Consider the following 24,916-nt stretch of genomic DNA (forward strand, 5'->3'; position numbering starts at 1 on the left):
TTGCTGCGTATCTTTAGGAAATCCTAAAGTGTTCTCAAATGTATTGGCTGTTGTTTTATAAAGGGAGTAAAGGTGTGGAAAAAAAATAATTGGAGGCTTAATTCTTAAAATGTGAAATATGGAAAGGAGAATACCTAGAATGTAAACTCCAGCAAAATGGATCTTTAAACTTGTAGCCTGATAACTCAAACAGGTGTGAAATAATTTTATAGTATCTCTTTTAGACTTCAGCAAAATACTTAATTGCCAGGAAGTCAAGACCATGTCACTATAAATATGGTATTGTGCCTTCTTTTTGGTTAAGACTCTTGAGTGATAAAGTTTGACTGTGTTCAGTCACTACTGAACTTCACTGTAAACACCTTGTTACTCTTGAGAGTGAAGATATGTGACTAAAATAATTTTCAATAAGATAAATGGGAGCACTGGGGAAAAATAAGAAGTGTGTTTTAACAATTGTTAGAAGTGATGTTTTGCAGGCTTTAGTCTGGTTAACGTGATTAAATTTGAAACTTTATTTTGTAGAGCTATGGAAGCATTCTTGTAGACATGGTCCCATCTTGATGTAAAACATTTACGTGAATGTCTATTTTTGCAATACAGAGTTGCTCTGCATTTGGATAATCTGAAAAGTTATCTTAATTTCTTAATGAATGGTTTGTAGAGGTCTTAATTACCAATTTTTGCAACCTACCAGTTTTAGTCTTAGTGCAGAAAAACTTTGCTATCTTCATCCCATAAGGAAAGAAGTAAAACTTTCAGAGTGTTTACTAGTGCTTCCTTGGAAGCTGAGAATGTAACTTCATTTAACCAAAATTCTGAAAACGGTCCTCTTAAAATAGGTGGTAGTGCTACTTTATCAGAAAGATTGTTCCTGCAATAGGTGATTGTAATTGGACTTGTAAGGCAGTACTGAATCAATACTTCTGCATAGTGTTGGGGGTGCCATCAACTGAAAACACTTCTGTGAGTGCATATAACTCTCTTGCTGCTGTCTGGTTAATTACAAGCAGAGCCATAAATAGGCTATTTTAATAAACCTTTTATGAATTATACTGTGTTGGATACACTTATGTGCCAGTAACTGATTATATGAAGATCTCAAATGAGTAGCTGAAACATGTTCCTCAGCATTTTGAGGTTTACAGTTTGTTGAAAAAACTGAAGTGACAATACTGAATTTCCCTTGTAGGAAATGGCAGCAGTATCAGCTTTTCTTCAGCCTGGAGCTCCTAGACCGTATCCTGCTCACTATATGGAAACAGCGATTCAGACCTACCGAGATATCTGCAAGTATGTTGTTTGCTTTTGTATTGATCCAATGAATGTTGAAAGACGCGGTGGCTTAACTTTCTTCCCCTGCACAGTGATAGGGCCAGGTGACTAAAAGATCACAGAGTGATGGTAACTTTTTAAACAGTAAGTTGTGTTAGTTTATCTAGGATAACACTGGAAGGGGATCTATGGCATTCTTAATGGTGCTTATTAAACCCAAGTATTGGATTTGTGTGGCAAGATTTTGGTGGTGGGGTGGTTGTGGGGATGGCTTCTGTGAGAAGACATGAGGAGCAGCCCCCATATTGGACAGACCCAGTCTTCACCCAGTGTCAAAATGGACTTGCTGCTGCCCAAAGCTGAGCCTGTCAGCAGTGTTGATGGTGCCTGTGATCACATACTTAAAGGCTAAAAATTGCTGTGCAGCGGCTGTGAGAGGAGTGAGAAATGAGAGAAGCAGCCCTGCAGAAACTAAGGTTAATGAGAAAGTAGAGGGAGGAGGTGCTTCCCTGCAGCCTGTGGACAAGACCATGGTGATGCAGGTTGTCATTGTGCAGCCTGTGGAGGACCACAGTGGAACAGGGATCCACACTGCAGCTTGTGGAGGACCCAGTGCCAGAGCAGGTAGATGTGCCCTGAAGGAAGCTGCAGCCCATGGAGAACCTACATCAGAGCAGGTTCCTGGCAGGAACTGGGACCCATGGGGAACACACACTGGAACAGCCTGTTCCTGAAGGACTGTACCCCATGAAAAGCACCCATCCTGGAGCAATTCCTGAAGAACTGTATCTGTGGGAAGGACCCCACACTGGAGCAGGGGAATAATGTGAGGAGGAAGGAGCAGCAGAGATGAAATGTTATGAACTGACTGCAACTCCTTTTTGGTGTCCCCCTGGCCCAGTTGTGGGGAGGAGGAGGTAGAAGAGTTGGGAGTGAAGTTGAGCCTGGGAACAAGGTGTTGGGGGAAGGTGTTTTAGTTTTGTTTTTAATTTATCACTACCCTATTCCGTTATTAATTGGCAATACATTATTTTAATCTTCCCAAAACCAAGTCTGTTTTGCCTGTGACTGTAACTGGTGAGTGATCTCCCTGTCCTTACCTCAGCACATGAGCTTTTTAATCTAATTTTTTCCCCCTGTCTTCCTGAGGAGGGCATGTGATAGAGCAGCTCGGTCAACCCAGCACAACTTGTTGCTGGCCGTTGAACTTCCCATGTATCAGATCATTTAGTTGGTTGGGTCATTTTAGTTGGTGGTATTATAAATACAGTACTGTCCTCAAAAATGCTCTTTAGCTTTGACTTTTGAAAAGCTGCTGTTATACCAGGGTAAGACACTTAATGTGTCAATCTGTATGTGGTTGTTTTGCAGGGGATGAATTTTCATATTTTACTTTAAGAAGGATAAACAACAGAACATCAGTCTGATGCAATGTGGAGAAAATTTGTCAGATTTGAGGTGAAAAGTTTTCCATGGTTTATTTTGATAAATATTAATGAATATATTTATGTTTTTGCTTTAGGAACATGGTTCTGGCTGAACGCTGTGTGCTGCTTAGTGCTGAAATCTTGAAAAGTCAAAGCAAATATTCAGAGGCAGCTGCTCTTCTGATTCGTTTAACCAGTGAGGTAAAACACTTAGTAGCTTTTTCCACTCTTGCCCTTCCCCCTTTGTTTGCTTACCCAAACACTTCTAGGTTACATTCTAATTCTTGTCCTAGGATATTTGCTAGGCAAAGGTAGGAAATGAACTGGAATAACCCATGAAGTGAAAAAAACTGTTTACATTTCCAGTGAAGAAACTGGTATTGTTATTCTTTTTCTTTCTAGTCAGGTGACTTGCTTGACTTCTTTAAACATCTAAATGTATTTGTATTATATTTGGATTTATAACTAATTTTCTTTGACATCTGCTCAGCTTGTGTATGATGTACTTTCAGTTTAAGAACTCATGGGTTAAAAGTGTTAGCATGGCTTGCCAGAGCCATAATGGATACTATCACACCTATAATCAAAAGTTCTGTATAGTTTAAGTAACTACAGCGTTACTGTAGCTCAGCTGCTATGAATCATTGGAATCTGTGTAAGCGAAAGCTAGTCTGAACACTTCTGTAATATTAATTGATGGAAATTAAGGATGGAGTTAGCTTCTAACAACCCAGAAAGGGTCTTGCTTGAAAAGGAGTGAAGCAAATCGAACACCAATAAAAGTATAACATCTTCTGTGTAGCTTGAGAGGGAAGTATAACTGGCAGTTAGTTCTGTCTTTGTGGTCAGCTTCACCAAATGTGATGCTTTTGAGACTTTTCCTGGGACAGATTAAGCATTGAATAAATTTGTTTAGTTCTGTAAGTTTCTCTCTAAAGTGTCTTTGTAGCTTCATTCTCGCCCTTTAAACTTTAAGCTTCCTACCAAAACTTACGTGAACAGTATTGAGTTATTTAAGCAAGGAATTTAAATAGTATTGGCTCTGTGCAGTCATTTTATAACTTACAATCATATGTATTATGCTTGTGGTGCCTTTTGGCAGTTGCAAGGAGTCTTCATGGGATACTATTTAGGTATCTCGGAGTGTATTTGTAGCCCAGACCCATACTTGGACATCACTGATAGCGTGGAGTTCAGTTATGGTAAAATCAAGTAGATTCTGTTCTGTTTGGTTGAAGTAATACAGCTGTGCCTTGGCATGAGAAGGGGGTAACAATAAGAAATTGTACATTATTAAGAAATCATCTTGCTTCTTGTGATACAAATTCACTAAGTTCCACTGCTCCCTCTATTTTTCCCTCATCCTAGTAAAGCTCTTATTTTTTTATTTCTAGCCTTAACTTCTGCAGGGGGAGGGAGGGGAAAAGGTAGCAGAGTGCTTCAGAGGTAATGGTAAATATTAGAAACAGTAGCCTGAGTAACTGAAAAAGCAGAAAATACTTCTTTTGTCACTCATAGTGAAACAGGTTGGTATATAAATCTGTCCACTGGAAAAAGTGTTTTGGTATTGAACACTATACATGTAACAGTGAAAAATACTTTTATATGCATGCATATACATATAATGTTTGTATATAAAGAATCTTCATCTTCACAGCACTGTTCCAGCTTATTGTCTTTGTTAGCATTAAAACAAGGCCACTGTTATCATGTTTGTATTAAACTTTAAGGCTAATTCTCCTTCTTGCTTTTAAATAGGATTCAGATCTTCGCAGTGCACTTCTGTTGGAGCAGGCAGCACATTGCTTTATCAACATGAGAAGTCCCATGGTTAGAAAGTTTGCATTTCATATGATACTGGCTGGCCATAGATTTAGTAAAGCAGGCCAGGTAAGTATTATCTTTCCACATGGAAAATATGCCCAGAATTTGATACTTACTCTGAAAGTATGCTTTTATATTAGTCAGAAGTATTCAGCTGTGTGATCTTCTGAAAATGACTTCTGCATTGGTCAGCATAGTCTCTTACTTGTGTATTTGAAGTAAAGCTGAAGATCACCGACTTGAATCTGAAGTGGCGCATGTTTTTGTCTCTGGTCTCAATCTTATACACAGTGAAATACGAGGCTTTTTACTTGGGTGAAGGAGTGTTTTTACTCTTGAGATAATAGTGAGTTGCAGGAGTTAGGGATTTATTAAAGTCTTAATTTATTATAATAGCAAAATTTAGATATCTGCTTTTCCTGGTGCCTTAACCACATAGTTTTTAGTGGAGACACAGGTGTGTGAACAGTTACTACAAGACAAACTAAAGCATCTCTTTATGGCTGCTTAGACTTAAGTAGCACTTAAACCAATACAAATCAGATTGGTTTTACTTCCATTCACGTTCCTGTGCAGGCAGCTCTAACTGTAGTAAATAAACTCAAAAGTTTTTCAGACGTAACTTGTGTGCTTTATTTCGGCTTCAGTTGTGGGATAGCCTCTCTAAGGATAGCTTCTGCCTGATTCATGCTGAGGTTAGTCACTGGAGTTCAATTATAGAGCTGTACCTGAATACAGTCTATTTCAGTTTACTGATAAGCTGCAAGAAATAAGATAGCTGATAGAAATATTTCTATTGCAAGTTGGTAATACAGGAGAACCCAGCCGTCAGAGTTCTGTTTGAAACAAAGCCCTGTGGTCTTGGGGGATGTTTTTCCACCCCAGTCAATCTTGTTTTTTATCCTGATAAGGACCAAAGAAAGTATTATACTTTTGGCTTCTGTATTTAAAATCACACATGTGAAGAATAGGAGGAGTATTTCCCCCCCACACACACACCTTAGACAAGGAAACTACTGCATGAAGGAAACTATTGTTATGAGTGGCTAATGGGATTATTTGAAAAATATTTTTTTTTTTCTCTTGCAGAAAAAACATGCCTTACGTTGCTACTGTCAAGCCATGCAGGTTTACAAAGGGAAAGGCTGGTCCCTTGCAGAAGACCACATTAACTTCACTATTGGTCGCCAGTCTTTTACGCTTCGTCAGCTTGACAATGCTGTGTCTGCCTTCAGGCATATTTTGATCAATGATAGCAAGCAACCTCCAGCTCAGCAAGGAGCTTTTTTAAGAGAATATCTTTATGTTTATAAGGTAAATGACTCTTCATTGTCTTTATTCCTTGAGTAATCAGTAATTTTGTTACTGGTAACTTTCTATTAAGTCATTAAATGATTTTTCTGTCATACCTGCTTTGTTCCAGGGATGTTTTACCTAGTTGATATCTTCATTTTTTACTTTAGGCTTCAAGTATGCTGCATCTTGTGTGTATTAAGTATACTTCCAGTGATGGGTATCAGTGTGACTCTTTTTATGCCTTTTTATTACAGTAAAGTGAACTCTTCCTTTTGAGGGTCATGGCTGATTGCAGTTTGTGATAGTTGTTTCTTTTAGAGGAATTGGGTGTGTTATGTTCTGATCAATTTATCAAAAGCCTTGAAAATCATTATAATAAAAGTTTAATAAAGACTAGTTAACTCTGTCACCTTTTCTGGTACTATAAAGTGCTCTCCATCCATGTTGTAGTGGATTTTATTCTTTAATAATGGGTTTTCGTAAATTAAGTAACTCATTGAGTTGGCTCTAAGTTCGCGAGTGATTCTGGATTGTAGTATATTATGTACATTATGGGGTGTTTAGTGCTCATAGCACCACACAACTTGCAGCTGTATAGTTAGTTACTGTCTTTTAAAGCTTGTAAACAGCTTTAATTGCACCACAATGTCTGTGGTGTTCGAAATTATGGTAGACCTTACTCAAGGCTGGTGTTTGAATCCACAGCTTAGTTGTGGTGAGTCTTGTGCAATGATGGTGGTGTAGTGAGCATAGTTGAACATGGCTTATCAAATTCTGAGTTAGAGTCAAGCTTTGCATCAAATCTTGTAACAGCCATGCAGCCACAATAGTGATTAGATCATTATTATTCTTTTTCCTTAAAGATTTAATGACCTTTAAACCCTTACTGAAGGAAAAATGCTACTTCAGATTGTCAAACCAGAAGAAACTATCAAAACAGTTGAAATAATTAATTCCATCTTAAAAATAGCACCTGTTCAAACTTTTGAGACGTTATAACTTGGCTTCCTTATTATTCAGTCACTAGTAATGTACAGCATGGACATCATGTATTTGCATAATGGCATGACACTCTGTTTTCTTCCTTTACTCCAGAACGTAACCCAGCTATCACCTGATGGTCCCTTACCACAGCTTCCTTTACCATATATTAACAGCTCAGCAACCCGTGTTTTCTTTGGGCATGATCGAAGACCAGCAGAAGGTTAGAAAATTTCATGTAAACAGATTTAAGTCCCTTATTTATAGAACCAAAATATATGTGAGAGTTGGTGTCATGTAATAAAAATAAATCTATCATTATATAAAACTAATGTGACAAGGTAACTTCTTAAATCGGATTTTGAAAGAAAAACTTAAGCTTGGTATCTACTTACTAGATGTTTTCAGACTTCCTGTGTATATACAAAATCTGCATTTGCAGATGTGCTGACTTCTGCTGTTTTTCACAGCTGGAAAGCTTCAATGCAAGTCTGTAATAAACTTCATGAAAGGCGTTATTAATGTTTTAGCAAATACTAGATGCTAGTGCCAATGCTAGAAATTAGCTTTACAGTTAATTTTCTCTTGGATGAAATGTTTGGAACACTGTGATACCTGAATGTGAAGTATAAGCTGAGGGGAAACTCTTGTATAAACTAGGGTTGTGCTGTGGGGCTGTATTCTGTCAAAGTAAAAATAATCTGTAAGCCGAGTATACCATGTAGCATGCTAAAAATCTTGGGGTTCTGTGATCTGCAAATAGAAGTATACTCAAATTATCCTCAGTATTGTCTTCCATTTGTGTGTTTGAAAATGTCTTGTATTTAACTGACTTAAATCAACTGTAACATAAAAATGGCAGTGATTAAGAATTTAACATATTTTAACAATACTTACCAAATTGCCAGTGCAGCCCCCTTGCAACTGTTGTGTGCTGCTGTTTTCATCTCTAAGATTGCCTTACTCATACTAGGTGAAAAGCAGGCAGCTACGCACGTAAGTCTGGATCAGGAATATGACTCGGAATCATCACAACAGTGGAAGGAACTTGAGGAGCAGGTTGTTTCTGTGATAAATAAAGGAATAATACCTTCAAGCTTTCAACCAACACAGTTCTGTTTAAATCGCTACTCGGATAACTCCAGATTTCCACTTGCTGTGATAGAAGGTAAAGTTAAGATTTATACACTTCAGAAATAAAGTGAGGTAGATAAATTTGGACAGTATTTCCTGTGTTACTGTAGATTTAAACCAACCTTCTTGTATAAGTTGTTTGCGCAGGAAAGTTTGAGTTAGGTGAATCTTCAGATTGTGGTGAGGATAGCCTGTTGTCATTATTTTCTTGCACTTTTTCAATAGAGCCAATAACTGTAGAAGTGTCCTTCCGAAACCCTCTGAAAGTTCCACTTCTTTTGACTGACCTGTCATTGCTGTGGAAGTTTCAACCTAAAGACTTTGATGTAAAGCATGATGGAGAAACAAAAGAGCTGGTAAGGAAAGCTTCATTCTTTTTCAAACAAAACCAAACAGCTACAACTGTAGAGTATGTATAAACTTAAGTCTTCAAAATTCTGTAGTATGAAAACAGCTGGTTTAAGTGTAGATTTTAAAAAGGGCAAAAAAAATAAAGCAGCTACTGAATTTCTTTATGCATTGTTTAGAATTTCCTAGACCTATAAGGCACAAAGCAGCCAAGTTAATGAACATACTGTAATGAGTATTGTGAAGCTTAATGCAAAACAAAATACTTCCAACGTTTCATTGTCTGTGTAGTACCTCTATTTTGAGTCACACTAGCCTTGACCAGCAGAAATGACTTACAACGTCAAAAGGTTTAGTATAAAGTACCTTTTTATTACTGGAGCTACTGTATGTAGTGAAATGGGTGTTCTGAAAAACTGTGCTAGTATGACATAAGAACATCTTGCTGTCTTGATGAGAAGAAAAATGAAAACTTACTGTATTAAAAGTGAATGTTTTGAATACTTTAGATGAACTACCTACTGTTGTTTAACTTAACACTTCAGCTAATGTTGCCAAAACTTCCCTCTGAAGGACTGTTCTTGCATTCATATTTTAAAGGTTTTAATGTGTTCTAATACTGAATATTACAGTAAATTCCTTAATAATTTGTTTTCCTGGCCAAAAGCATTTGCAACATAGTGATCTCTAAAGGTGCTGTGTTTACCAGAGTTATGAACATGGTTTCATATAAATAAGCCTCAAGGATTACCATACGCTTTCCCTTCTGTTCTGCTCTGAACCGCTACTTTAATGATATAATAAATACTTCTGTGAGTATTACTGAAATTGATTGGGAATAGTTCCAATTTATAGTGGTAAATCTTAAACCTCTCAAGTATATGTTTACTGAGTGCTCTAGCTGCTTCTTTTAATTCAAAAACCTGAGAAGCTGGGTATATAACACCTGCTGGTCTGAACTGCTTGCAGTTTGAAACTTTTTTTCCTTAAGCACTTCAGGAAAGGTGTGGGAAGTAATATTTATGGTACTGTTTCTGCCTATGAGTAATAATATCTGAAAAGCTGTTTCTTCTTTTCAGGGAATGTGCGATGATATGATAGGAACCGAAGCAATAGCAGAATTTTTAATTAATAGTGAGGAGACAAAAGTGGTAAGTGCTATCCTTTGTTTTAAAAATAGTCTTTTCAGTGTTGACCTTCAGGGTGGAGTTAGAACTTGTTATAATCTGAACTTAATGCTAAACTTGCAGAAGACATTACTGATATATGAAGTACTGGGAATTCTGAATCTCATTGAAATGTATAAATATCTGAAGGGAGGATGTGACAGGACAACAGGTAGTGGGCACAGACTAAAACATGGGAGGCTTCATCTCTCCATCTAAGCATCAGGGAATGCTTTTTTTTTTTTACTGGGATGGTGACTGAGCGCTGGGCACAGGCTGCCCAGAGAGATTGTGGAGCCTCCATCCTTGGAGGTAGCAAAAGCCATTTGGACATCGTCCTGGGCAGCTGCCTCCAGGTGGCCCTACTTGAGCAGGTGAGTTGAACAAGATGACCTCCAGAGGTCCTTTCCAAGTTCAACTATTCTGTGATTCTGCCTCTGGTAATGTTCATTTTTGTTAAAATTTAGGATTCTTTCCTAATGTAATGAGCACCTCTTAGCTGTGCACTGGTTTAGTAAGTTCTGTGTATGTGAGACTTTGAATCCAGTAAATGACCTGTAGTTATTTTGTGCAGTTACATCTGACACAACTATAAAGTAAATATAGCTGTGAGTGTCTTTAGCAATTGGACATTTAAATGTAATAATACTTTTTTTCAAGTAGCAACAACAACAAAAATTTAACATATCTCCACAGGCAAGACTAAAGCTCTTTCCCCATCAAACAGGGGAGCTACATATTCTGGGAGTCGTTTATAATCTTGGCACTGTTCAGGGTGCTGTGACATTAGATGGGATAGATCCTTCTGTTGGATTACAGACAGGTAAGTGTGTTATTCCCTTAAGTTGTGTGTGTCTGGAAGGGGGAGATGTGGTGTAGAACAAAGTTCTAGTGTACAGTGTTTTGAGTATCATGGTGCAAGGCCTGCCTTCAGGTAAGGATGTAGAAACAACTGGAACAGGAAACGAATGAATTGGCACCTGTAGGAACCCCACTAGAAAGGAAGTAGCCTCTGCCAAACCCGCACTTACTGTTCCTTTTGAATCTGGAAGTTCTGAAACCATTAACAAAAAATCAGAATTTAAAGATTCCATCTATGCTATATTGAATCTCTAACAACTCTCATTGACTCCTTTGCCATTAATTTTTCTTCTGGGCCTTTTTGCTTTGTTAGCTTTCAACTTCTGTGGAAATTAAGTTCTTTGCATAGATTCCCAAATTTAAAATTGGCTGATAAAATTTTTTTTTGGCATCTTGACTTCGTTTTAGTTCTTTCCCTTCTATTAACATATAAATGGCTTATAATTGCGTGTTACTTGATCTGTTTTGAGTCATTCATCTGAAACTGTCTCTCACAGGGAAAATTTAGTTTTGGGGGGAAGTGAGGATTAAAGAGCATGTTTGAAAGGGTCTAAAAGAAATCATAAGGCTTGGTTAGCTATTGACGAACTGTATACTTTTGGAATTAAAAACATTTGGAGAGTCTCTGAAGAGTCTTTTGGCCTGTCTTTGAAGGAAATAAAAATGTTTTGGGTGACTCTTTTCTTCCAGCTTGGCAGAAATTGAAAAAGGAAATAAATACCTTCATGTTCCATCCCTCCTCCCAATTGTAGTCAAACTATAAAAGGTCAGAGTAAGTCCCCAGCAATGGATAACTGGCCCTCTGAACTCGCAAGAGCAATGTGTAATCTGTGACACTAAACTTGGAATAGCTCTTTGTCAGTGATTCTGCTTAATCAATGAACACTGCATGTGCTCAATAACAAAAATCAAAACGATTTCTGAGAGTCGGTAGGGAGTATTGGATCATTTCTCAGAAAATAGTAAGGCATTACTTTAGGAAAAAAAGTCAACCTTTTAAAAAATTGTTTCAGGAAAGTTTGTCTCCAATGGGTTATCTGTACGAGGACGACAAGATTTAGAAATCCAAGGGCCTCGACTTAATAACACAAAAGAAGAAAAAACATCTATTAAATATGGACCTGATCGACGTTTAGATCCCATTATTACAGAAGAAATGCCTTTGCTGGAGGTATGTAGCTACTTTCTATTGGAAGTTTTGAGCAAATACCTGAATCCAGAGCATATAAATGTAATTCTGACAATGAAGTCTTAGACTTTGTTAAGGCTAAATCTTTCCAGTTGATTTCTGATCTGTCAGTGTCAAACTTGTGGGGATTTTTTTTTCAAGTGAAACTTGAGGCCTCTAAAATGTTATCCTTCTGAAACTGTTATATACCATTTAAAATTTCAGTTGGAAACAGCTTTTGTAGCTGAATTTCAAGGTGAGAGGGAACAAGCAAAGAAGCTTTTTTCTGTTTGCTTGTCATTGATATAGAATAGCTTTTCCGGATTTAGTTAACTAAAACAGTGGTTTTCTTTACTGGGATTATTAAATGATCTGAGTTACTGCTTATTGACAACACTCTATAGAATATTTCAGTTGGAAAGGGACCTACAATGATCTTCTAGTCTAACTGCTTGAGAGTTTCAGGGCTGACGGATGTTAAGGGCATTCTGAAATGCCTTTTAAACACTGACAGGCTTGGGGCATTGACTATCTCCTAGATTCTAGGAAACCTGTTCCAGTGTTTGACCACAGTCTCTAAAGAAATGCTTCCTAGTCTCCAGTCTAAACCCCCCCTGTTGCAGCTTTGAGTCATTCCCATGTGTCCCATCACTGGGTACCAGGGAGAAGGGTACAAGGTACTCAGTACCTCCCTCTCCACTTCCCCTCCTTGGGAAGCTGTAGAGAGCAATATAGTTTAAATATGTTGGTTGTTTTTTTAATGCCTGTTCAAATCTTGGTTCAATGTTCAGCTTTTTTGTTTTCTCCTGTTCTCTCCCAAACAGGTGTTCTTCATAAATTTTCCTACAGGGCTTCTGTGTGGAGAAATCAAGAAAGCATATGTAGAATTTGTGAACGTAAGCAAGTGTCCTCTTACTGCACTGAAGGTTGTGTCCAAGCATCCAGAATTCTTCACTTTTGGTGGAAATACTGCTGTTCTAACGCCACTAAGTCCTTCAGCTTCTGAAAACTGTAGTGCTTACAAGACTGTTGTGACGGATCCTACCTCTGTGCGTACAGCACTACTATCTTCAGCTTCTTCTGTAGACTTTGGGGTTGGCACAGGAGGTCAGCCTGAAGTAATACACGTCCCACTTCCTGATGCTGTTCTTCTTCCTGGGGATTCAGTTCAGCTGCCAATGTGGTTACGGGGACCAGATGAGGAAGGCGTTCATGAAATTAACTTTTTGTTTTACTATGAAAGTATTAAAAGACACACAAAAATGTGGTAAGTTTATCTACTTTTGTCATGCATATTAGACACATTATAAGTGGTGTAAGCATACATGTAAATCTTGCTAAATTTCTCTCAACTGCTGTGATGTAAAAGCGGCCTGTTACCTGATATTCTAAGCAGTATTTTTTTGTCTACTGTGTGATCTGATTTCCATAAGAAATTACATAGCCTACACTGCTTCCATCAGTAGTAATTATTAAACTAATTTAGTAGAAGGAGGATTAATGGAATGCTGTTGAAACAAACTCTTTGTATTTAGTTTCTCTGGAAGCACATATTTCTGAGGCATATGGGGGAAAAAATCGTTACCTGTTTCTGCATGCTACAAAGCAATCTTGTTTACTTTGAACAAAAGATTTTGTTCATAGTTAAAATGTGGCTAGTAATTGTATTATGATGAAAGTTGTTGTCTTTGAAGGGGTTAAATACCAAGTTTAGCTTGCATGCAGTTGTATAGTTCCTGTTTGGACCATATTGAGACAGTGGACAGTCAAATTTGACACCACAAGCTAATGAATAGTACTTTCTTTGAACTTTACTTGAAAGGTAGCAAGTTGACTTTTTGTGTCACTTATTCCCAAGTCCCACTCATGTCTCAGGCTAAGAAGGCTCAGAAGAGAACTTTTTTGAGAAACCTGTTCTTCAAATATTCTGGGGTGAATAGGCCTTAGTTCAGAAAGTGGAGATTTCTGAAATGCCAAAGTTAACTTTTCATTTGGCTTTAAGTTACTCTGTAGGAATGGAGGTTTTTTCCCCCCTACAATGTAGTTATTTTTTTTTCTTCCTTTTTTTTAAGAACAGAACTTACTTCTCTGAGTTCATAGTATTCATAAAGCGAGGTGTTTCAGAGACTGAAAATGGTTGGTTGGGGAATATATTTGTTCCCTGCTGTATTGAAGTTTCCAGCAATGTATCAAGTTTTCCAGGAACTTAAGTGATGTGGTCTTGTTTAATGGTGCTCTTTGTAGACTGAGCATACATTTTAAATTTTCAAAAAACTAGTTTGTGCCACTTGAAAGCTGTACAGGCATCTGTATATCTGTTTGAAGATTAACTGCAAAACTGTTAAGTTTATCCTGTAGATTGTGACATTATGTGAAGTAGAGTTTAGGAAACCACTGATTTTTTTTTTTTTTTTCCCTCCCAAAACAAGTATTGCATGATGTTTCAGCATATTTAGTAGGTCATGCGTATCAAACTTCTACATGCCTCTAATGGTTCCAAGTGGAAGTTATGGTAACGCAAACTTCTGCGTGGGAAAAGCTCATGTGTTTTGATGGTTTCCAAGAATGGAAGTTTATTCGTCATTAGAAAAAACAGGGAGATGACTTTTACAAAAGGCTTGCTGGCCTGTAGGTTGAGTGTGTCTGGAAAAAGACATAGTAGTGATGGTTCTAGAAGTAAATTTTTGAGATTCTCAGTTCAGGGGAATTTGTTGAATGCAGTGGTATTCTGTCTAAATGGTTTTTGGTAAATATTTATGTAGGAAATATGACTGACTAGTGGCCATTTATGGTTTATTTACTCAAACTATTTTACAAAGTCCATAGTGGCATTAAATAGTTCAATTCCCTTTGCCAATACATACCTGTTTGCTTTTACTGTGCCAGTTACCTTACATCAGAAATATTTTTGATGCATTTGTCATCATGTTAACATCTGAACCTTTTTCTGCACCTCTTCAAAATGTCTAAGAGTGCATGTTTGAACAGCACTTATCCATGCAGCATGATTGTTAAAAATAATATAGTTTTGATAGGAAGCTAAAAAGAAGTGTTTCTTTACTTAAAAGGAGTGAATTGTCTAATGGCCTTAATACTGATGGCAAACGTAAAAGCTGAACTTCTTGATGACAGGTTCTGGACAGCAGTCCTGGTTGTTCAGAATGCCTTTTTTTCTACTTTTTTTTCTTCCCCTCCTTCCTAGTCACAGAGTATTAAGGCACACGGCAGTTATTTGTACTAGCCGGTCTCTGCACATTCGAGCTACTGTCTGCAGAAGTAATGCACTTGAAGATGAAGAAGGCAGAGGGGACAATATGTTGGTGTTTGTGGATGTAGAAAATATCAATACTGTAAGTTCTTATTTTTAATAATACTGTTCTAAATATCAGTAGATGTGGAAGTGCCACCAGCAGAACCAAGATTTAAGTAAAGGGGTTTTTTTTTTTGGCAACTATTCTGCAAATACTAAGTAAACCTTGCAAATTTAATGATTCCAGTTACTGTTGGAGAGAATACTAATATTAAGTTACATCTCAACTCTCTGGAAGTATGCTATAACTGCATCTATCCTAAGAGAACTACAGTACTGTAGCTTGGAGTCTCTTTTTTCTTTTAGCAAGACTTATTCCAAACTCATGAATGTCATTGATCCCAGCTTTCAAGATAGTTCTGAATAAGACAACCTGTGCCCCCTGCAACCTTTCAGTGAAAACACTGATAGAATTTAAGCTCCAAGTTGAAGGAAGCTTGTATGTTTACATATATTACCAAGTTATAAAAGAGTTTTGCATGTTATCCAAATAAAATGGCTGTTGTGATCTGTTGACTTAGCAGACTAAAATATTTCAGTTTTTCATACCACGCTAATTTAAATGTGCTCATTTTTTTGGTTAAGCTGCTTCCAATTTTTCAGCCACAAAGCAAGGTGGCTTTTTATTGTCTGTTTATAGAATTCCTAGACAGCTGGTAGTGGAATCACTGAGCTGATTTGTCATTTTGTTTTAAAAGTGTGTACGCTGTGTTTTTTTTTCCTTCAGCTACAAAAGAGTCCACTCCTCCTCTGAGGAGGAAGGAATGTTTATATATAAAGTACTTACCAAGTTAACATCGTGTGAGACTTAATTTTCCACTACCACTTCTCTCTTTCTAAGAAAGGAAACCAATCCCGAAAGCTATTTTTTCATTGTGTATATATGTAAATAAAAAAAACCTCTTGAAATTCTGGGATTTATCACCTAGCAGTGTTCCTAAAGAAATCTTAAAAACTAAGTGGCTTTCCGGGCGGTGTTCTGCATTGGAGTTGAAAGCCTAGGTTATATTATAGTCATCTTAATCTAAAATACTAGCTTGCAGGTATTTGTCTGGGGGATCTTTTGTTTCCTCTTCGTGTGGCTTTGTTTGCTGGAGTTGGAAGTTGCTGTGAGCTGGGACTGTTTTTTTTTTTTTTTACTTTACAGTGTGTCTTAAATCTCTTCTTGTCTCTCCTTAAGCGTTGTATTATGGATGGTGTGAGTAATGATTTAAATTAAGATTCCAACAGTGCCACCTTGCAATGAATGTCTATGTGATGTAGAACATCACAATTGTGACTGGTCTTATTTGACATAACTTTTGTTTCTTCCTTAGAGTGAGACTGGTGTTAAAGAATTTCATATAGTGCAAGTTTCAAGTAATAGCAAGCACTGGAAGCTTCAAAAATCTGTTAACATCTCTGAAGACAAAGGTGTGTATCTTTATCACCGAAAGGATGGCAAGTCTTCCTTCTGCATGACAGGAACAATTAAAAGAATCATACAAGGAATTGAATTTGACTTTCAGAATAATTACTCCTAAAAACTTTGTTTCAAACATACTACAGCCCTTCTTTTTTAGTGTTTCAAGAAGAGTATATTGACAGATAACTTTCATATTTCATTAATCTTAAAAATGGGCTTAATTTACAGATTATTTTTGTGAGGTAGAGAAATCCATATCTGGGTTGGCTGATGACTTGCCTCACAAGAAATACCTTTCAGTGTTCCTTTACTTTTAGTTATTAGTATCAGTGTTAGATTTAACTGAGCAACAGAATATTTGACAAGTGCTCTATTCAGTTATTAGAAACATACTGGAATTGCTAGTGCTGTATCCTGCCTTAGCTAATGCAAGCTGCTAATTTTTGAAAAGGCTAACTGTCCTGGGCAAAAAAAAATAAAATGCTGTTACTGTATCTAACAAATGTTATTATTACTTGTATGCTGACATTTTATATAAGTAAAAATTACTCTAGGCATGTATTCCTCTTGTATTAATATTGAGGGTGAACCAGTCAGATGAACTGAATCTTTTGTCTTCTGTTCCTTCTTTCTTTGTATCTTCTTTATGAATCATGGCTCATTTCCTGCTCTAGAAGTAGATGGAAAGGGTGAGCAGAAGGTGCATCTTCTTTACTACTATACAGTCACAGAAAATGCATCATCTTTCCTCTCATGCAGTTGCTCTGCTTGATTAGTTATGCTTGAGTATCATCAGTGTGTGTTTTATTTGTGAACTTTAAAGGCTGACTTCTGGCTAATGAGGAGGGGCTCTCATTATGTTAAGTGGGAAAATATCTTGCAACTTTTTTCTTTCAGATACTAAACTTGCTAGCAGAGAGCGAGCAAAGTTATGCTTTAAAGCAGTAAGATGCAAAAACTCAGAAGGTAGGTTCTCTTCTGAATGTGGTAACTTCTTGGAGAAAATACTATTTGGATGCTGTACGCTGAAGTTGTAACTTCTCATGATGCTGAAACAATGCCTTCTCTTTTTATCCCTCAGAAAATTACACATTTGCAGACATTGTCTTTGGAAATGAACAGGTAGGTGAACTGGTGCAACTGCATATTGACTTGTGCAAGGTATCCCTGTCATGTGCGAGTATCTCAGTGAAAGCCTTTTTTAAAAATTGGGAACAGTGCAACAGTGCTTTTGTTGTTGGGAAGTTGAGTTTTGCATGTCAGAAACTATTGGTCTTCGAGGTCAACTCTCTTTTTTTACAAAGAGAAGGTAAGGTAGCATAGGCTAGTGGATAGTTGGGAATTTTAAGTTCCCAGCTCCACAGCTGAGATACTTTGGGGGCACACTGTGATGCTAACTTCTTTGCTAATGCTTTCCTTTCCTTTCCAGCTCTTCAGAGCAGTTCTTTTGACTATTTCCCAGTTCTCTATAGTTTTCTAGTAGAGATCTGTGGATGTCAGATTCTTGTTCTATTGTTTTTTTTTTCTTAATTATATTTTTACTAAGTTAAGTTAAAAACTCTAATGACATCTTATTCTAAAAATAATCTGGAAACCTCTAATGGATGTAGGTACTGGAATTTCAAAACTACTAATGTAGGTCGCAATCATCCATGAGTCTGTTTCTTTGGTTTTTCTTAAAAAAAACCTTTCAGATTCTAAACTACCAAGCTCTTTTTAATCTTTTAAAGCATACAGGTATTGTTTGATGGAGAATCCTTTTAGGAAATGATCTTGATACAGTGAACGCTTTTTCAAAACCTGAGGAAAGTAGGCCACTTGCATCAGATCAGAAATGCACATTAGCGTAGTGCATTTAGTTAGCTGGATGTTAGATTGCTTATTTTATGCTGAGTGTACATTTTTCCATATATGTATCCAGCTTTTAAAAGCCAAAGAAAACCTCCTCAGTGCCACTTAATTTTATAGGCATATAAATCAAAGTTAGGGCTAAAAATCTGAGGTAGATGATCCCTCTTTGTATTTTTAAAGCTGGATGAGCTGCATGAACTTCAGCTTTCTTGTAAGAAAATGTTCTTTAATGGAGGGGATGGGGAGGAGGCTCTCCCTTCTAGACAGTTACTCCAAGAGCAGATTGTTGTCTCCCAGTATTCTGGTAATGCAACAATTAGCAGCTCTGCAACAGCATCTGGAAAGGCAATCGTTTTGGCGAGGGAGGGGTTAGAAAGCTAAAGTTTCTTACTTACCCTGCTGTCTCCAAGTATCATTGCTTTTGGTGTTGGAAAAGCTCAGCACAAATGATGACAAGCTTAACAGCACAGTGCTTCTGGCCATGCCACTTTGCACAGCATATTCCCCGTGTATATCTTATCTCTGCTATTGATAGCAAAATGTATGTTCCTAACTTTGATAATTCTAGCTAACCTGAGGAAAATATTAGTAAGCAATACTGACTTGCATGTGAGTTTGTGATTTAGTTGGACGCTTCAGCTCTCTCCACTATGCTTGATAGATCACAGTAGGCTGTCTGGTGGTAATAATCAAAGCCCTTATCTCCGAGTTTGATACTTGTAGTTTTAGGCCAATAGTCTATAGCTCTGTTTCTCTGTTACCTCAGACAGCTCATTAGGTAGGGCTGATCTCTAACAGGGCAAACATGTAAACCAAGATGTATGGCATCCTGTAGGTTTGCAAAGGGAAGCAAAGCAAGATAATGGAACTGAAATACCACAACGATGACTCTGTTAGTGTAACTTGTGTTAACTTGCATCCTGTTCTAAGAACATTTTCTTGCTTTTTTTTTTCTTGCAGATAATAAGTTCAGCCAGTCCTTGTGCAGACTTTTTTTTTCAAAGCTTATCCTCTGAATTTAAAAGAACGCATGTGCTGCAATCTCATCCTCATGCATCTCAAAGGGCTGTGAAGCAATCATTTGATGAGACAGTCAGATTGATACAAAGATGCAACGAAGTTGATTTGAACATTGTTGTACTGTGGAAGGTATGTATGGTTGTGGCCTTTGCATTAATTTGCTCATGAAATATGACTGTTAGAAAATAATTTATTATGGTATCCTGAACTTTCAAGAGTACTCATACAAAATTTATGGATGAATTTTTTTAATGAAGACAGTCAAATGAACTAAAACAGTGTCAAGAAGCAAAGATAATTGTTACTGTCTGTAATAAGTATGCTTAAGTGTTTCTACATTATTCTAGATGCACCCAGTTCTTACAAGTTCTCCTCTTAAAAGAGAAAATTCTGAAATCTTAAACCAAGAGATTTGTTAATGCTTGCTTTTGTCATAGAACTGTAAGAGTGACCCAGTCTTTGAAAAAGAGGATCTCATTTACCAGAATGCAAATATTAAGTAGTGGAAATCGGCAGTCTAAACTTCAGCAGTTGTCTGTACTTGCAAAATTAAAAGCATACACATAAAATAAATGTCATGCAAACCTGTAGGCTTCGAACAGTACAACACATTTCACTTCAGTTAGGGGGAAGTCAGTAATTCTGTATTCTGAAGCTTACGATAGTTTCTGGTCTGCTAATGTCTTTGTATTGTATTCTGTAGGCATATGTTGTGGAAGACAACAAGCAGCTTATTTTGGAGGGCCAGCATCATGTTGCCCTTAATACAGTTGGGAAGGAGGCATTTTCTTTTCCTCAGAAGCAGGTAATCTGTAGTGAAGTTGTCCTTTACAATTGTTTCCCAAAATAGACATGGTGTATTTTCTTGTAAATAAGTGGAATCATTTTGGGTGCTTTTTTGGAATTTAACATCAGATATGTTATTGCTAAATAATTCAGACTGACCTCAACTTTGATTAGTCATCTGTATTGAACGAGCTGGGCTCAGCTCAAAGATTAGAAAACCAATATACAAGTAAGTACACTGCTACGCACTTGTTGGAGTAAACTGTTCTGTGTAGAACTAGGAGCTTATTAATGATATTAAGTCAAAGTTAACAATTATTTCATAACAAAGTTAATAGTAAAATGCTGGAATTATTTTTGAGTGTTACAAAATTAATTTTTTAAGTTCTACTACTATGCACAACTTTTAACTGAAGACCTTTAGTATTAAATGTTAAAATGGCAGAAACACTGGAGCAGTTAAAAAGATACTGAAAGCTCCATTGGAATTGACCGATTAAGAGCATGTTACTTCACTTTGAAGTTTTATAGCCTGTTTGATCATTCAAAGAAAATAGTATCTGTAAAACTGGTGGATGTCTCCTGGTACATGAATCAGTAAAAATATGGAAGCTATAGATATGTTTTTTGCAGAAATTTATGTGCTAGATGTAGTTTGTGTGAAGAAGATTAATGTACAAAATAAAAAAGAAGAAACAAGTCTTCTGAGCAGTACATTGCTGTTCCTTCTTGCTTTGGTGCCATTCTCATGGATTTTACCAGTGTTGCAAACATCACATAAACCTTTTAGTGAGCTCTTCCTCAAAGGTGCAGCAAGTAGTACTATACATTAATTTTGTCAAGAAAACAATGTAGGACAAATGTGTGTTTCTATACATACCATGCTATAACATAAGTAGTGAATTACTCTGGAGCCGTGCACTGGGCTTTTGTTCATGAGCCTTTTAAATATTTCCATTTAGTTCTTTGTGCTATGAAATAGATGAGAATAGATCGAGAGGGACATGTAGTTTGGGCTAAATTGGCTGGTGTTCATTGGTACTGAAAAATAGGAAAACTTAAGTTCTAACGTCTGAAGATAATTTTTTTTTTTTTTCACTTAACAGACCTCCAAAAAAGCCTTTGCACATGTGGGCTTAAGCTGTGCTGAGCAGTACTAGGCTGTATTAGTCTGATGGCAACTGCCCGCTCCGGTATTACCTTTCTGTGTAGAACAGTGGATCGCATTGTAGATATTTAAAGTTGGGAGAGAAAACGTGATGGACTTTTAATTCAGATCTCATTTGAGGTCTAGTTCTAGTAAATAGGTGGAAAGAGAAGCAGTAGGAATGAATCAGATCTGCATTCTAAAGTAAAAAATTGACTGAACAGACTAGGGATGGAAATTTACATTTCTCATTGACTGTGTGGAAAATCTAGTTGTCTGCATCAAATTCAGTTTCTAACTGAAAGAAACAAATCTTGTCATAAGCAACAAGGAGGATCCAGTTGTACCCTCAATTTGAGGAATACATGCTGCTATATTAGTATTCTGTCTATTATCTGTTTCTCATCAATTATTATTATTACAACTCCATTCAAATAGGTGCTACATTGATTGTGTTCACTTTCTTCAGCATAAGGAACATACTTCCTTTGAACCATGCTGTACCTTGCTTGGAAGTAAAACTGCATTTGTGTTGTGATGCAGTTGAAATTTGGTATGAATTAGTTGTTTTTAATAAATGTATAAAGTCAGTCCTCATGGTAACCAAAGCCCAGATTTAACTTGTATTTTAAGAGCCTGTAACCTTAGGACTGCTAAGGATTGAGAAATTTCATATGCTTATGTACTATTTTTTTTAAATTGGCTTTCTGTACTGTGAGGAGAGTAGATACACCCCTCTGGGATGGGAGGTGAGGTATAACAAATTAAGTGATTTGAGACCTTGCAGCCATTTACTTTGTTCATGACACACTTAAGAATTAAAAGAATCTCCAAAATAGGATTAAATGAGGCTAGGTAGAGAAAATTATATATTTAATCTCTTAAGGACTGCATATTGCCTTTGAATTACCTTGCTCTTGTATTAAGGTTACACAAGCAGTAAAAAGCTGGGGACAAAATCCCAAACATTGCTCTTCTAAGTTTCGAGACTTATAATGTAATATTCAAATAGTCTGCCTTGTAAATCTGTCTTTATTCTCCAAGTCATAAACAGGGTTGGAAACTCTAGGCTGTTCCTGAATGTCTTGTGCTGACAGTATAGAAGTTAGCTGTTTTCTGTCCACTAGACAGCAGAGGGAGATGGAGATGCATGCTTTTTCCCAACACATGTTGGTTACCAGTTCTTAAATGGTAAAGGGCTGCTCAGATCTGGAAAAAAGATTTACTTGCAGATTATGAATAGGGTGTCATCTGGGATGCGAGAGTCCACCTCCTGCATTTCTTGCCTTGGTCTATTTGTTGCTCTTCAGCGACTTTCCTCTTGACTTGGGCTGCTTCTGCTTCCTGCTGTTAGAATCAGCAAAGGAATTTTTGTCTGGCAATCCAGCCATCCCCAACCAAGAACAAGTCTTGCAATAGACATGGAGAAAACACAAACACGACTTCTCTCTGCACCCCCTTTATTTTTTTTTTTTAAGCACTCTGAGAACTGACTCAAAGTTATCTGATGAATTCAGCTGCATTGAACAAATCAAGATAGCTTGTTTGATATGTTGGTTAAATTCTGTGTACTGATTTGCTTCTGCTGCTTTGTTGACTGTGGTATATCTCAAACTAATTCTTTGCCAGCTTTTCAGGATTTAGTTTGGATTTATAGAAACTTCTAGAACTGTTCAGGGAAACAAAGCTGCAGTAAAGCACTGTAGAAGAAGAGCAGCAGATCTGTATTCATTGACACTGTCAAGTTTCTCAAGTTCTTGCAGCAGCTGCTGGTAGGTGGGTAGTTGGGTGCACCAATATAACATTATCTTTATCGTATGTCTAAGCTAAGATGTTACACCACTGGCTGAGGTGCAAGGACGGATGGTTACTTCTGCTTGGTTCATTGTGGAACATGTAATGCATACAACAGGGATGTGGAACACACAGCAGGATGTGATTATTGCTGTATTGCAGTGGCCACAGTATTTGATAAAAATCAAGATAAAATCTCTGGTTTCTATAAAACCTATATTCTTCCCATGTCTGTTCTAAATAAAATTATGAATGCTAAACTTTTTTCATTCTAACCAAGACAATGATAAGTGTGACTTTGAAGCTTACTAGTTTTTCTGCCATGGAATACGTTTGTTTGTTTACACTACAGGGTTTTTTTTTTTTTTATTTAACCCCATGGCATTGCTTTTGAGCATAGGTTACTGGACACAGTAGACTTACCAGGTGATGTCATAAACTACCTATATCTTTATGTTCTAGAAGTTTGGAATAATAACACGTAGTATACTGAAGGGACACTTAAAGAATCTTGACTCTGTTAAAGTATTTCTTTGTTTCATATAGAAAGCTCACTGAATAATAAGGAAAACATTTATCTTCCTATTCTTTCTCTCACTTGTATTTTTTTGAAAAAATGGCCTTTTGCTATAGGTAGGGAAAAAATGCTAAATGTAGTTTATTTCCTTGAATCAGAAACACAAAAGGTGCCATGGAGTGATACGTTATAGTCACTAGCAACAATATGTAAAGAATAAATCACAGAAGATGTTAAAGTGAATAGGTCTGAACTGATGTGTTAGCAGTAGCTGTTTGAGTCCAAATAGTGAAAGCCTTGCTAATAAAAAATTAGATGGGTATTTGTAACTAACAGCTGATCTTTCTTTGATGGTGATACTGCTATAGGTTCTGTTTCTCTTCTGAAACTTGCTTTCAGGATCAGGTTGTTTTAACTGAAGGTCAGCTTATGATTGAATCTGAAATTCTGTCTCTTGTTCTTGAGCTCTCTACCTTAACTTAGCAAAAGGACAAAAACTTCAAATACCTTAAACATCCATTCAGTCAGGGCAGTTGATCAATATTATTTCTTATTGCTGTCTTCTGTGTTTTTCTACTCCAGTGAATTCAATCTGAAAGATTCCAAAGGAAAAGCATGGTGTAATATGATGGGATGGTAGTAGCGTGGGGCTGGGGCAGTCACTTGGCTTAAAACTTGTCACTTGGGCATGCTGGCATGTTGGAAATAGTGCGTCCATACTTCTGAAACACACTAGCATGTGAGTGCAAACGTAGTTTTGACTGAAGTCAAGATGAGAAAGTGTCTATGAGTGTGTTTTAGATCAGGCATACTTTTTTTTTTTTAAGATATGGTCCCCATGCACAGCCCCCTGTTTTCATTGTGAAGTGGTCTTCTCATGCACAAAGTGGCTATCTGCTGGATGTGCTCTGTGACTGCACGTGGTGTGCTTCTCTGCTTGTTCTGTCCTGTGGGTTAGACCAGTGCTAGCCCATAGTAAAATGCATAAAATGCATTTAGTCTGGATGCAGGCTTTTTGGCAGTGTTGCACTTCAGAGATGATAATTTTTGGTAATGCTGCTTCTTAATGTAGATGCAACTTGGCGAGACAGCAACAGTTTGGTTGGAAGTAGGAATTTTGAAAGTTAGAGGGTAGGGTTTAAATAACTGTTTTTCGTAGCAGTGTATTACTGGAAGTGTGACATCTTGTGCTAGTTCAGATTTTTTTTTTTAACAGAATATGTGGGGAGGAATACTTGAATGAAACACAGGTTGTTAGAATGGATTTAAGACTTTCTTTAAACAAGCTTGGGGGGAAAGCAAAATTCTTAAGGGTAAGCATCAAGAACTGAAGTGTACATTTTTCACTGTTGTATGAATTAATGTACCAGTTACTGCTCTGATTTGGGAGAACTGGCTTAGATTAGTGTCATGAATGAAATATTCCAAATAGCTGAAAAATTGTCTGCTGATTGATTGAGGGACTGCAGAGCTGATGATAATATTTATGCTTTCAAATGCATTATTAATGATGTCTTAGTAAAATACTGTTCCTGGAGTCATCATTTCTATAGTTAGGAGCTAGACTAAATATAGATGAGTTACATGGTAAGGGAAACCAACTTAA

General features: G+C 37.0%; 1 protein-coding gene across 1 annotated transcript in view; it reads left to right on the plus strand.

The window, feature by feature from the left end:
- The window catches only part of TRAPPC8 (trafficking protein particle complex subunit 8), a 52,914-nt gene that overhangs the window by 19,830 nt on the left and 8,168 nt on the right, over nt 1–24,916 (plus strand). The window contains 17 exon segments of the mRNA XM_074146398.1: nt 1,193–1,293; nt 2,798–2,903; nt 4,461–4,592; nt 5,616–5,840; nt 6,918–7,026; nt 7,777–7,971; nt 8,163–8,293; nt 9,365–9,436; nt 10,148–10,274; nt 11,326–11,483; nt 12,305–12,747; nt 14,683–14,830; nt 16,107–16,203; nt 17,093–17,179; nt 17,277–17,317; nt 19,007–19,195; nt 19,770–19,871. Coding sequence (XP_074002499.1) covers nt 1,193–1,293; nt 2,798–2,903; nt 4,461–4,592; nt 5,616–5,840; nt 6,918–7,026; nt 7,777–7,971; nt 8,163–8,293; nt 9,365–9,436; nt 10,148–10,274; nt 11,326–11,483; nt 12,305–12,747; nt 14,683–14,830; nt 16,107–16,203; nt 17,093–17,179; nt 17,277–17,317; nt 19,007–19,195; nt 19,770–19,871 — 2,463 coding nt within the window.

Source organism: Numenius arquata, chromosome 4 (assembly GCF_964106895.1).
Source record: "Numenius arquata chromosome 4, bNumArq3.hap1.1, whole genome shotgun sequence".
NCBI lineage: Eukaryota > Metazoa > Chordata > Aves > Charadriiformes > Scolopacidae > Numenius > Numenius arquata.